The sequence below is a fragment of the Erpetoichthys calabaricus genome, chromosome 4, assembly GCF_900747795.2.
Source record: "Erpetoichthys calabaricus chromosome 4, fErpCal1.3, whole genome shotgun sequence".
Taxonomy (NCBI): Eukaryota; Metazoa; Chordata; class Cladistia; order Polypteriformes; family Polypteridae; genus Erpetoichthys; species Erpetoichthys calabaricus.
Genome location: NC_041397.2, coordinates 150,666,245 through 150,678,447, shown reverse-complemented (window position 1 = coordinate 150,678,447; position 12,203 = coordinate 150,666,245). Strand labels below are relative to the sequence as shown.

Below are 12,203 nucleotides of genomic sequence, written 5' to 3'. Positions count from 1 at the left end.
ACACTATATGACCTATATATATATGACTATATGACTATATATGTAGACACCACACCAAATTATTGACTTCAGATGTTATAATATTGTTGACAGGTGCATAAAATAAAGCACATATCCATACAATCTCCATTGAGAACATTGGTGGTAGAATGGGTTTTACTGGAGATCACAGTAACATTAAACATGTCACGGTCATAGGATGCATTGAGAGGTATTCTTAGCTCAGCAGGGACATTCATGTCTCTTGTGACTCTTCCTATGAAGTCAGTAGACGGATTGGGAGAGCATTTCATAAGGTCACTGGAAAAGGGTGTGTGGTGCTCCCGAAACCTGTTCAAAAGGACGAAGGTCCAAGTCTTTAGAATCCTGGTGCTTCCTGTTTTGCTATATGCTTGCGAGACATGGACACTATCGAGTGACCTGAGATGGAGACTGGACTCTTTTGGTACTGTGTCACTTCAGAGAATCCTTTGGGTACTGCTGATTTGACTCTGTGACAAACAAGTGGCTGCTCGAGGAGTGCTAAATGAGGCACATTACCTGCATTGTGATGGGGGCATCAGTTACAGCACTACTGCCATGTGGCACGATTACCCCTAGGGTGATCTGGCTTGCAGGATCCTCATTGCTTAGGACTTGAGTGGCTGGACCAGGCCAAGGGAATGCCCACGTAACACCTGGCTGCAGCAGATACATAGTCATTTCTGGATGGTGGGACTGGACCATGTGTCTGCCTGGAAGGTTGCCAACCAGGATCCTAAGCTTTTTTGTTGATTGGTGGATGCGGTAACACATTGTACCAGTGCATACTCCTCAACCTGATCTGACCTGACCTGGTCATAGGATGCCACCTTTGTTACAAGTCAGCATGTTAACTAGGAGCAACAACAGCTCAGCCACAAAGTGGCAAACTGTGCAAATTCATAGAGCAGGGATGCCAAATACTGAAGTGCATAGTATCTAAAGATTGCTTACCCTCTGTTATATCACTCACAACAAAGTTCCATACAGTCTATGAAAACAACATCAGAATAAAAACTGTGCAATGGAAGCGTAATGCAATGGGTTTCAGTTTCCAAGCAGCTGCACAAAAGCTTAAGATCACTATATGCAATGCCAAGCTTTGTGTGGAGTGGTATAAAGCACATTGCCATTGAACTCTGGAGTAGTGGAAATGTGTTTTATGAAGTTACTTTACTATCTTGCAGTCTGATGGACTAATCTGGGTTTGGTGGATGCCAAGATAATGTTATCCTGACTGCATATTGCCTACTGTAAAGTTTGCTAGAGAAGAGGTAATGGTATGGAGTCATTTATCTGGTTTTCAGGTATGTCTCTTTGGTTAAAGTGAATGTGTCTTTATGCTAAAGCATACAAAGGCATTTTAGACAATTCTGCACATTGAATTTTGTGGCAGCAGTTTGGGGAAGGCACTTTTCTGTTCTAGCATGACTGTGACCCTATGCTCCAAACCAGGTCCATAAAGATATAATTTGAGCAGTTTGGTGTGGAGAAACTCGAGTGGTCTTCACAGAGCCCTGATCTAAGCCCTATTTAAGAATTTGCAAAGAATTTGAATGCTGATTGTGAGTCAGGTCTTCTCATCCAACATCAGTGCCTGGCCTTACAAATGCTCTGATTGGGCACAAATTTCCAAATTTCACAAAAATCCTGTGGAGACTTCCCAGAAGAGTGGAGGCTGTAATAGCCACAACAGGGGGGCAACTACATATTAGTGCAGTGGTTCCCAACCTTTTTCCCAAGGGACCCCTATTTTACCAGTGAATATTTTGATGACCCTCACCTTCTTCCATCCCAGACAAACACTATTACTAAGAAAAAATAAAATAGCCCTAGCACTTTTGAATTGTTTTGATCTTTTATATTCAATGCATAACAGTAACAGTACAGAACAAAAATAATAGGCTACATGCAAATTGAAGCCAAACAGTGAGCATAATGTGCAATAATGTGCTTAACAGTGTGTATTACTTTTCTGAACAGATTATTTCCTGTGAATACTGCAATATATCAGCCAGTCTTTCCTGTGTTTAAATGAACTTGTGACACATGAACTTGTCCAAGACTACAAACAGGATGGCATTTAATGTGAGCTTTGGGCTTGTAACTCTTTGGCCAGTGATGGGTTGTCAGGTGTGATTTTGGTGACAGCCAAACGAAAGTCACTGTTAATGTCAAGCTTGTTACGTGCCTTTGATATGATGGTGACAAGAGCACTGAAAGCAGTCTTTGATAGGTATGTTGTTGCGAACGGCACGATGAATCTGGTGGTTGCATGAAGCACAAGTTTTGGAGTGATGTCAGGTCCTTTCACAAGCCAAAACCGCATGTATCCATATTCATCATAGAATTTCTTCAAAAGAGAATTCGACTTAATATCCATGAGCTCGTCCTCAGCCTGAAGATATTCCACATCCTCCTGTTTCATGAGAAATGGGTCCATCACCCATGCGTCTTTTGCGATGTGTTCATTTATGTCTGAAAACTGGGATTTCATCTCGTCCAGAAACTGCTCCATGTGGTGGGTGAACTGGTAGATCAAAGCATCGGATAATTTCCTCCCTGCTTGTTTATTTAAAGAGGGGAAGGGCTGTAGATCCCTCTTCACCAGTTTGTTCTTTCTGTACTCCACTTTACACAAAAATGCATCCACTGCTTTCTTGCACACCATTATACTGGTCTCTGCGCCCTGCATGCGTTTGTTTGTTTCATTATAGAGACTGAATATCTCCACCAGGTATGATGTCTTAATTAGAACCTCGGCTGTCATTTCCTCCAGTAGTTTCTGGTTATGGAGGGTCAGGAAGTCTCTTATTGGGTTTTGAAGTTCAATGAAACGCTCCAACACTTTGCCCCGGGACAACCAGCGCACCTCAGTATGGAGGAGGAGTGTCTGGTGTGTCTCATCCTCACACAGCTGTGCAAAGATTTGTTTGTTGACTGGACGAGTTTTAATAAAGTTCACAATTTTTACAACAGTCTTTAAGGTTTCATTTAGTTCCTCATAGAGGTGTTTGCTGACCAGAGCCTGTCTGTGTATCATGCAGTGAAACACCAGGCAGTGGGGCGCTTTTTCTTTCAAACAGCTGTTGAAGCCTTTATTCTTTCCCATCATAGAAGCAGCTCCATCTGTGCAGCATGCAACTAAATTATTATAGGGAAAATTGTGTTTTGTGAAGTATGTGTCAACAACACAGAAAATATCTTCTTCTCGTGTGGTGGTTGTTAGATTGACAGACATAAGAATGTCTTGTTTCAGTTCGGTTTTGTTGATGTACTGTACATATACAATCAGGATCGCCTCTACATTTGTAGTTTCATTGAGCTGGATGGAAAACGGGCCCATTTTGAGATTTTCTATCAGTGTGTTCTCAACGTTTCCAGCCATTCTATCAATTCTGTCTTTCACCGTGCTGTTAGACAGTGGTACAGTCTTGAATTTGCTAACAACCTGAGGTCCACACATTATTTCTGTGATTTTAATGCAAGCTGGTTTAATAAGTGTCTCTGCTAAATGCAAAGATTTATTATTATTATTATGTAATGTGGCTTTTTGGCTTGTGCAATAAGGAGAGAGCACTCAAACAATGCAATAGTTGTTTGCTTTTGGTCACTTCCAGCCCTGTCAAAACTTTCCCTAATATTCTGGGGCCTGTTAGTTATCACAGTTTCTTTTTTTTTTGGAGAAAAAACTCCCTGGGTTTACCCACTGTGTCTGGGTGTTTGGTAGTCTGGTGTTGCTTCAGTTTGCAGGGTTTCATTCTTTCATTCGCCAGTTTCTCACCACAAATGACACACTCAAGTTTGACTTTGTCCATTGACTCAATGAAACCAAACTCCAAATAACTGTCCTGATAAGTCCTTTTTTTCTTTCTGAGACAATCAATACTCTCTTCTCCCTGTCGCTTGGCCATTTTTCAAAAAGCCCTTTAACTGTTTTACCTCGAAATTCTGTGGTTAATAACAATTCTTTATATTTATATAGCACTTTTCTCACTACTCAAAGTGCTCTCCACATAGGGAGGACCCGGGAAGCGAACCCACAATCTCCTTACTACAAAGCAGCAGCACTACCACTGCGCCACCTTATTTCTTTATTTTCTTTAATTTCTATTTTTTTATAAAGAAATAATACAAACTTCTACAAATTTAGTTGTTTATGTTACACAAACATTAATTAAATGCCTAGACACGTTAAATAAACAAATATTTAAATAAATAAATTTTGCACTCCTTAAAATGGAGAGGTCCTCACGACCCACTCTGAGGCTTTGGCGATGCCTGGTGGGGGTTGGGACCCCCAGGTTGGGAATCAATGTATTAGTGCATATGTTTTTGGAATGGAATGTCTAACAAGCTCAGATAGGAGTGATGGTCAAGTGTCCACAAATTTTTGGCCATTTAGTTTATACTGAATGTAATCAAAACTGAACTGCATAATGAAGCATAATTTGGGGAGAAATGCTATAAACAGAAAGAGGAGCAAATTATTAATGCATTGTTTAATTACACAATCAAAGGTGAATGATAATGACTGCATGTCTGTGCTTTTAAATTTAGCACTTTAAATATGTTTTAGAAATCTTTAAGTTTATACTTCGAAAAAATAATATCACTATTATTATTATTAATATTAATAATAATAATAATAATAATATTATATGTTAGCATGCAAAAAAAATATATATTTGCAGTCTCAAAATTGTTTCTGGTGACCATTCCCATGGCAAATATCCAGAGCCTGGTATCTTGCATCAGCAAAATTGAAAAGCAGATCAAACAACATTTATGTCTCCCACAGCATTTAAGAAACATTCCAAATAGTACTAATAATTAGTTCAAATTAAAATCTGAACAAACTTCTGGTTTTTTTCACTAAAAGTGCTGATTTGATGTATTTTTAAAAAATCTCCAAGGTTTAGTGCTAGATCTTAAGAATAAATAACTAATTACCCTTCTTCCATTAGCACATTCCTGCTGGTTATAGTTTAAATCAAACCCATAATAGTGCTTAAACATTCAGCATAGAAACAACATGAGCTCTTAATCTCCAATGTAAATTTAAGTTCAAAATGTCTTCTTCATCACTTTCCACAAGGGCAGCAATACAGTAATATTATTCTGAGTTCACATAGGTACAGTTAAATTTACAATTGTTCTATATTATTAGATGCAGATTTCGAGAAATGTACCTTTTTCTCAATCAGCAGTTAATTATGTATAAAGGCTTTTAAGTCATTTTTATACTATTTTTCCTGTACTTTCTCTTTGTCCAAAATTCTGTCCTATCCACCTTCTGTTTTTGCAGTTCTCTGGACCTGTCAGTCAACCTCCTAGCAGAAACAATGCCACTGGCAACCAAAAATTTTTTCAACTCATCCAGACTTTACTTCCTTGGGAAGGAATACATACTAAATGTTATAGGGCCATCCCGATACAACTCCATCAAATGCCTTACTTATCCATGATCCCCTATTCCCAATAAAAAACCTGTCAGTCTTGATATTGCCCAGCTTAACTGCCCACCAGATAGGACAGATAACAGAATTTATTCTACTTATGACTGTTAAGTACAGGGTGAGGTGTCTTGTTTCAGTGCCTTTGAAATAGGTACTTCAGGGCATCATTAAAAAAGAGACTACTGCCCTAAATGACTCTTTTAATTAAAGGCCATAATGGGTCTGTCCTATGTTGATTGCCACTCTGAATGTGAGCCTTTACTACCTAGACAACGCTTCACATGGATTATTCTCTTTACTGGCATTTATTTGCTATTATTTTTAACACAGATACTTTCTCTAACATATATTTCTGCTTATAAAAATATCTACTAAAGTTACTTTATTTCTAGAATTTTATTGGAAAAGAATTCATGGGGAAAATTCTTCATGAACAGCAAATAAAAAAAATATAACACAGCTACTTTTGGACTTTGTCTATTTATCTATTGTTACTTTTTATCTGAGATTTAATGAGTGGAAAGCATTAGTAATTTGTTCTTGTACCTTTGATTGTAATCCTTTCTGTAATATTTCAGTTATACTGGTCCACATGTCCTTTACACAACTTGATCCTAATATGGTCTGACACATTTATGCCTCAGTTTGTCCTCATTTATAATGTGCAGCTGCTTTTAACTTAGAAGGAAAGTCGACGTGCCAGCCTTAAATAAGGTCCACTGTATCTAATCTTCTATTAAGATGCATCAATACAATAATGAATGATTGTAGCACATTTACATTCTGTTTGGTAGAATGCCCAGTGTGTTCTGTGCAGTTTTTTGGCCTTGGAACCCATAGAGTTTTACTTTCTCCATCATCTTACCAGGTAGGGTTTTATTTTGCCCTCTTCCCTAGTCATCTAACAATAGCATAGGACTCACTGTTATATCTATTAAAGACTTAAAAGTGAGTTCAGTTAGTAGAAATGTTATTCATGCTTAAGGATTCTTCATTTCTTGTATTTTATTTATCTACTGTTGTATTTTTTAGTTCTTTTTAATCACTTTGAGCTACATATTTTCAATTACAATATATTAATTAAATAAATGATGATGCTGTTGTTCATACTTGGAATCCTCTTTTCCTTACCACCAAAAGCAGATGGTCATCTTATTGGGATTTTTCACTTGAATTTCACTTCAATTTCCCTCAAGATCAATACAGTATCTATCTATCTATCTATCTATCTATCTATCTATCTATCTATCTATCTATCTATCTATCTATCTATCTATCTATCTATCTATCTAAGGTGTAGATATTTCATTAATAGTAGTGACTCTTATTCAGAGCTCAACCTCTTAACAACCAAAGAAACTGAACAATGCATTTTTAAATCAAGACATCATTACTATGATCACGGAGAGAAAGCTAATAAGCTCTTAGCTCAACAAATCCACAAGCAAGAAGTTCACAGTGCAATCCCAGCAATCACCAACACGAACGGAGATAAAATCATTGACCATAAAAATATAATGCACACATTTAGAGGCTACTATAAATCCTTATATTCTACTGAATTCAAAGAAGACAACACACAATCTAATGCATTTCTGGATACATTACAGATACCACAAATAAATACTTTTATTGCAGAGAAATTGGATAAACCTCTGGCGCTATCAGAATTACTAGATGCAATGAAGTCACATCAGAGCTGGAAAGCAGCAGACCCTGATGGCTACCCTGTTGAATTATATAAGAAATTCTCCACTCAACCAGCTCCCCTCTTATTAGCAACATTTACAGAAGCTAGAGACAATCAAATTCTACCTCAAGCTTTTTGCCAAGCAATCTCTGTCTTTCCTAAACAAAATAAGGACTTATTACAATGTGCATCATACAGACCAATTTCACTTCTAAATAATGATGTTAAGATACTCTCCATGGCCCTAGCTAGAAGGATGGAGAAAGTGCTGTCTTCGGTAATATCACAAGATCAAACTGGATTTATTAAAGGCAGACACTTAGCTTAAAGTCTTCGACACCTGTTTAATGTAATATATTCACCTGCAAAGTGAAACACCCCGGAGATATTATTATCGTTGGATGCAGAAAAAGCATTTGGTATGATTGAAAGGAACTACCTTTTCACTACCTTAGAGAAATTTGGGTTTGGCACGAACATTTGTGCATGGATCAAACTACTGTATACCAATCCAGAAGCTTCAGTTCGTATTAACAACATTAATTCAGACTACTTTAAACTAGAACGTGGTACCAGACAAGGATGTCCCTTATCACCACTACTATTTGCAATCGCCATTGAACCACTGGCAGTTCACTGTCGAAATGCTTAGCAGATAAAGGGGATTATCAGAGAAGGACTTGAACAGAAAATGTCTCTATATGCAGATGATATGGTACTGTATATATCAGACCCACAAAATACTGTGCCTGCAGTCTTAACAGCACTTACAGAATTTCAAAAGATCTCTGGTCTCAGAATTAATTTGAATAAAAGTGTGCTCTTTCCAGTGAATTCTCAAGCATACAATATTAGATTGGACACCTTCCCTTTTATTATTGCAGATCAGTTTAAATACCTAGGGGTAAATATCACAAGTAAACATAAAGCTCTTTATCAACAAAATTTCACCATCTGTATGGAAAAAATTAAGCAAGACTTGCATAGATGGCCAACCCTTCATTTCATTCTAGCTGGAAGAATTAATGTTGTTAAGATGAATATCCTTCCTAAGCTTCTCTTTTTATTTCAAAACATTCCAATATACATCAATAAATCATTCTTTAAGCAATTAGATTCAACCATAACCTGATTTATTTGGAACTTAAAACATCCACTTATCCAATTAGTGACTCTACAAAGACCTAAGGCAGAAGGTGGTATGGCTCTTCCTAACTTTTAGTTTTATTACTGGGCAGCAAACATACAAGCTATAAAAACCTGGACACAAATAGATGAACATACACAGGCTTGGTCCGCAATAGAAATAAAATCCTGCAGTACTTCTTTATATTCCCTGCTTTGTGCCCCAATAAATGCAAGTTATTGCCAATATACTAATAACCCAATTGTGCTTTACTCACTCAGAATATGGAACCAATGTAGAAAGCATTTTAAGATGGAGAATCTTATATCTGTGCACCTCTGCATGAGAACCACCTTTTTCAAGCTTTGCAAACATATGCAGTCTTTAATATCTGGAAAACATTTGGGATTAAATTGCTTAGAGATCTTTATATAGACAACATCTTTGCATCCTATGAACAATTACATTCAAAATTAAATTTTCCAGCAACACATTTCTTTCAGTATCTTCAAATTAGAAACTTTGTTAAACAGAACATGCCCAATTTTCCGCATCTCCCACCTTCCTCTATGCTGGAAAAAATATTGCTCAATTTTGAGGACTCAGACAGCTTTTCTGTAATATATAAAATTATTGTACAGTCCCTCCCTTTCAAACATCCAAGAGGACAATGGGAAAAGGATCTCTCACTCAACATATCAGAAAAGTAGTGTAAGTTAGCAATGCAGAGAATTCATTCGAGCTCCATATGCGCAAAGCATACAATTATTCAATTCAAAATTATATACTGAGCACATCTGTCTCGCTTAAAATTGTCCAAAATGTTTCTAGGGCAAGATCCATCCTGCAAACGCTGTAATCAAGCTCCAGCCTCACTGGGTCATATGTTTTGGGCCTGCACCAAATTAACATCATTCTGGACAAAAAATTTTAAGTGCCTTTCAGACAGCCTTGGTGTCACAATCTCTCCTAACCCATTAACAGCTGTGTCTAGTGTTCTTCCAGATGGGCTTAAAGTGGAGAAGGATAAACAAACTGTGATTACCTTCACAACACTATTGGCACCCAGACTTATAAACTGGAAGAATCCTAACTCTCCTCTTTTAAGTCAATGGGTAACTGATGTTTTATATTATTTGAAATTAGAAAAAATCTAATTCTCACTTAGAGGATCTTTGCAGAACGTTTTCAAAACCTGGCAGGATCTAATCAATAATATTTTAGAATAAGCTCTTAAAGCACTGAGGAAGTAGATTCTCTTGTTATATCTGCCTATTAAGCTCATTTTTTTATTTTTACAAGCTATAAGTTTTATTCCGTTGGCCATGCTCTCTTTCTCAGGGGTGGGGGTTGACTTGTTTTTGATCCTATTTTTTGTAAAAAATTGATCTATTTGTATAGAGTGAGTACAAAAAAATCAATAAAATTAAAAAAAAAAAGTAGTGACTCTCTGGTGACTCTTTCTATTAAGTCTTTGGATTGGGAGAGCGTGGGAGCTCATGAGGTGCTGGAAAGGGATGTGTGGTGTCCCAATATCTCTTCAAACGGACTAATTTCCAAGTCTTTAGAGTCCTGGTGCTTCCTGAAACGCTGCATGTTTACGAGACATGGATTCTGTCCAGTGACCTGAGATGAAGACTGGAATCCTTTGGTAGTGTGTCTCTTCAGAGAATCCTTGGGTACCGTTGATTTGACTTTGTGTCAAACAAGCAGATGCTCACGGAGTGCTGAATGAGGCACATTACATGCATTGTGATGTAGGCATCAGTTACGCACTACTGCCATGTGATGTGATCCCCCAAAGGTGATTCAGCACACAGGCTCCTCATTGTTGAGGACCCGAGCTGCTGGACCAGGCAAAGGTTACCCAACCTAACATCTGGATGTGACAGATAGATGGTCATTTCCGGTGGGTGGGACTGGACCGCGTGTCTTCCTGGGGGGTTGCCAACGAGGATCCTGAACTGTTTCATCATGTGATGGGTGTGGCAACACGCTGTACCGATGCATGCTCCCCAACCCAATCTCAGCTGTAGAGACTTACTCATGAACAGTAAAGCACATAATACATCCTTTGAACACATAGGTGACACTTGAGTTTGAATTCAATGTGTATCATGAGTAGAGCTCAGTGTTGCAAGCAGCTGCAAGATATTGGGTCAAAATTTATTTGTACTAATCATGGCAGCATCAGTGGGCACCCAAATTGAGAAGTCGTCAAAAGAAAAACAAAGAGTTTTTCTGTGCGTTTTCAGCATGGTTGGGAGATGATTGTTGGATTTAAATATGACAGGCAGACCAAACAGTTATTAAACACCACAGGGGGATCTCATAATGAAAGTGTTAAAGGTGGGAGGATTCAGACAACCAAAAATACATTCTAGCAAACCATTAGCTTTATGTATAAGTGTATGTGGGACATTGATTGAGTTATAATCAACAAGTAGAGTTACACTGAGTTGGGAAAACCACTTTGAGAATATTCTGTACCTGGAAGCCATGCTCAATGCAGAGGTAACAGTTTCCAAAGCATCATAGTAAAGCCACTGTACATCTACTACATCTGCTGTACTTTGGAGGCTGAAGTGACCATAATGATTGAAAAGGTTTTGAGTGATAAGGCTGAAAGTTTGAATGAAGTCTAGATAAATATGCTGAAAAAGATGGGTATTGTTGGGGAGTTTTGGTCACCTCATCCTCTGTAATAATAAACTCTGGATTTGGGGTGGAGATGTGAGACAGTGGGAGGTGTTAGTTTTATAATAATTATGAAGGACACAGAGTAAGGGTATTTTATGAAGGTTTCCTGGGAGATGTATTTGCAATTATCCCACAATCAAACTTTTTAAAGAAGGTGTTCAACTAATTCACCCTCCTCCAATTTAATTCATCTTGTTGGCAAGAAGACAGTTTATTCCCAGTGTGAACAATAAGAAAATACAGAGAAAACAATCAAAGGTTGGGGGAATTCCCGTATAAAATCTGGCTTTGTTGATTGGTCGTCAATGTTGTAATCTGGTCATAAATGGCACAAAAACACATTCGACCTAGGCATTCTATTTTCTGAGAGGTTTTGTAGAAGTAATTAGGAAGTTGAATAAACACAAAACGGAACTGAGTTGGCAGGAAGTGAGAAGGTGGAAGTGACGTCTTCTTCAGTGGACAGGGCAACGTCATCAATGGAAGCCGGAAGTGAATTCATTGACGTGGAACTGGAACAGATGAGTTTGCTACGGGACAGAGGTGACGTCTTTGATAGTGGAACCCAGAAGTGGAGAGATCGCAGAGAGTCGCAAGTACTGAGGTTACGTGGATCTGAGGTTCTTTACAGCTGTTGTTCTTCATTTTTTCTGTTGACGACAAAGAAAAGGCATTAATATTCTGTCCTGCTTCCCTATCGTTCATACTTTCACACATGTTTGGACCCTTTGGCTGTCCCCTAAGCATGTGTGTGTGACAACAGTCACCATCCTCATCCCATTCCATACCTCTTTAACCTTACCCTTGAGAAGATTACTCTCCATTTTCATTCTATAGTGCTCTTTACCCTCCTTAATTCTCACCTTCATCTCCCTCTGAACGCTCCTCAGACAGTCCCTATCCCTATCTTTTTGTTCAACAGGGCCTTTAGGTCACCTGTGACCTAGGGTTTGTTGTTTGCAAAACAACATACAGTTTTAGATGGTACAATATTGTCTGCACAAAAACATATATAATAAAATAATAATAATAACATTTATTTGTATAGCACATTTTCATACAAAAAAGTAGCTCAAAGTGCTTTACATAATGAAGAACATTAAATGAAAAAAAAATTATATATATATATATAGTGTCAATAACATTGTTTTGCCAGTAATATTACTTCAGTAAATAAAAACACACACAATTAAGTAACTAAAACAAG

General features: G+C 37.8%; 1 protein-coding gene across 1 annotated transcript; it reads right to left on the bottom strand.

The window, feature by feature from the left end:
- Window positions 1-2,104: 2,104 nt before the first annotated feature.
- Window positions 2,105-3,487, bottom strand: LOC114651150 (protein ZBED8-like). The gene has a single exon (XM_028801109.1). The coding sequence runs from the start codon at window positions 3,485-3,487 to the stop codon at window positions 2,105-2,107; it is 1,383 nt and encodes a 460-aa protein (XP_028656942.1).
- Between the last annotated feature and the right edge of the window lie 8,716 nt (window positions 3,488-12,203).

What these genes read in the sequence shown, in the direction of transcription:
- LOC114651150 (XM_028801109.1), bottom strand. Translation starts at nt 3,487, where the DNA reads ATGTGTGGACCTCAGGTTGTTAGCAAATTCAAGACTGTACCACTGTCT.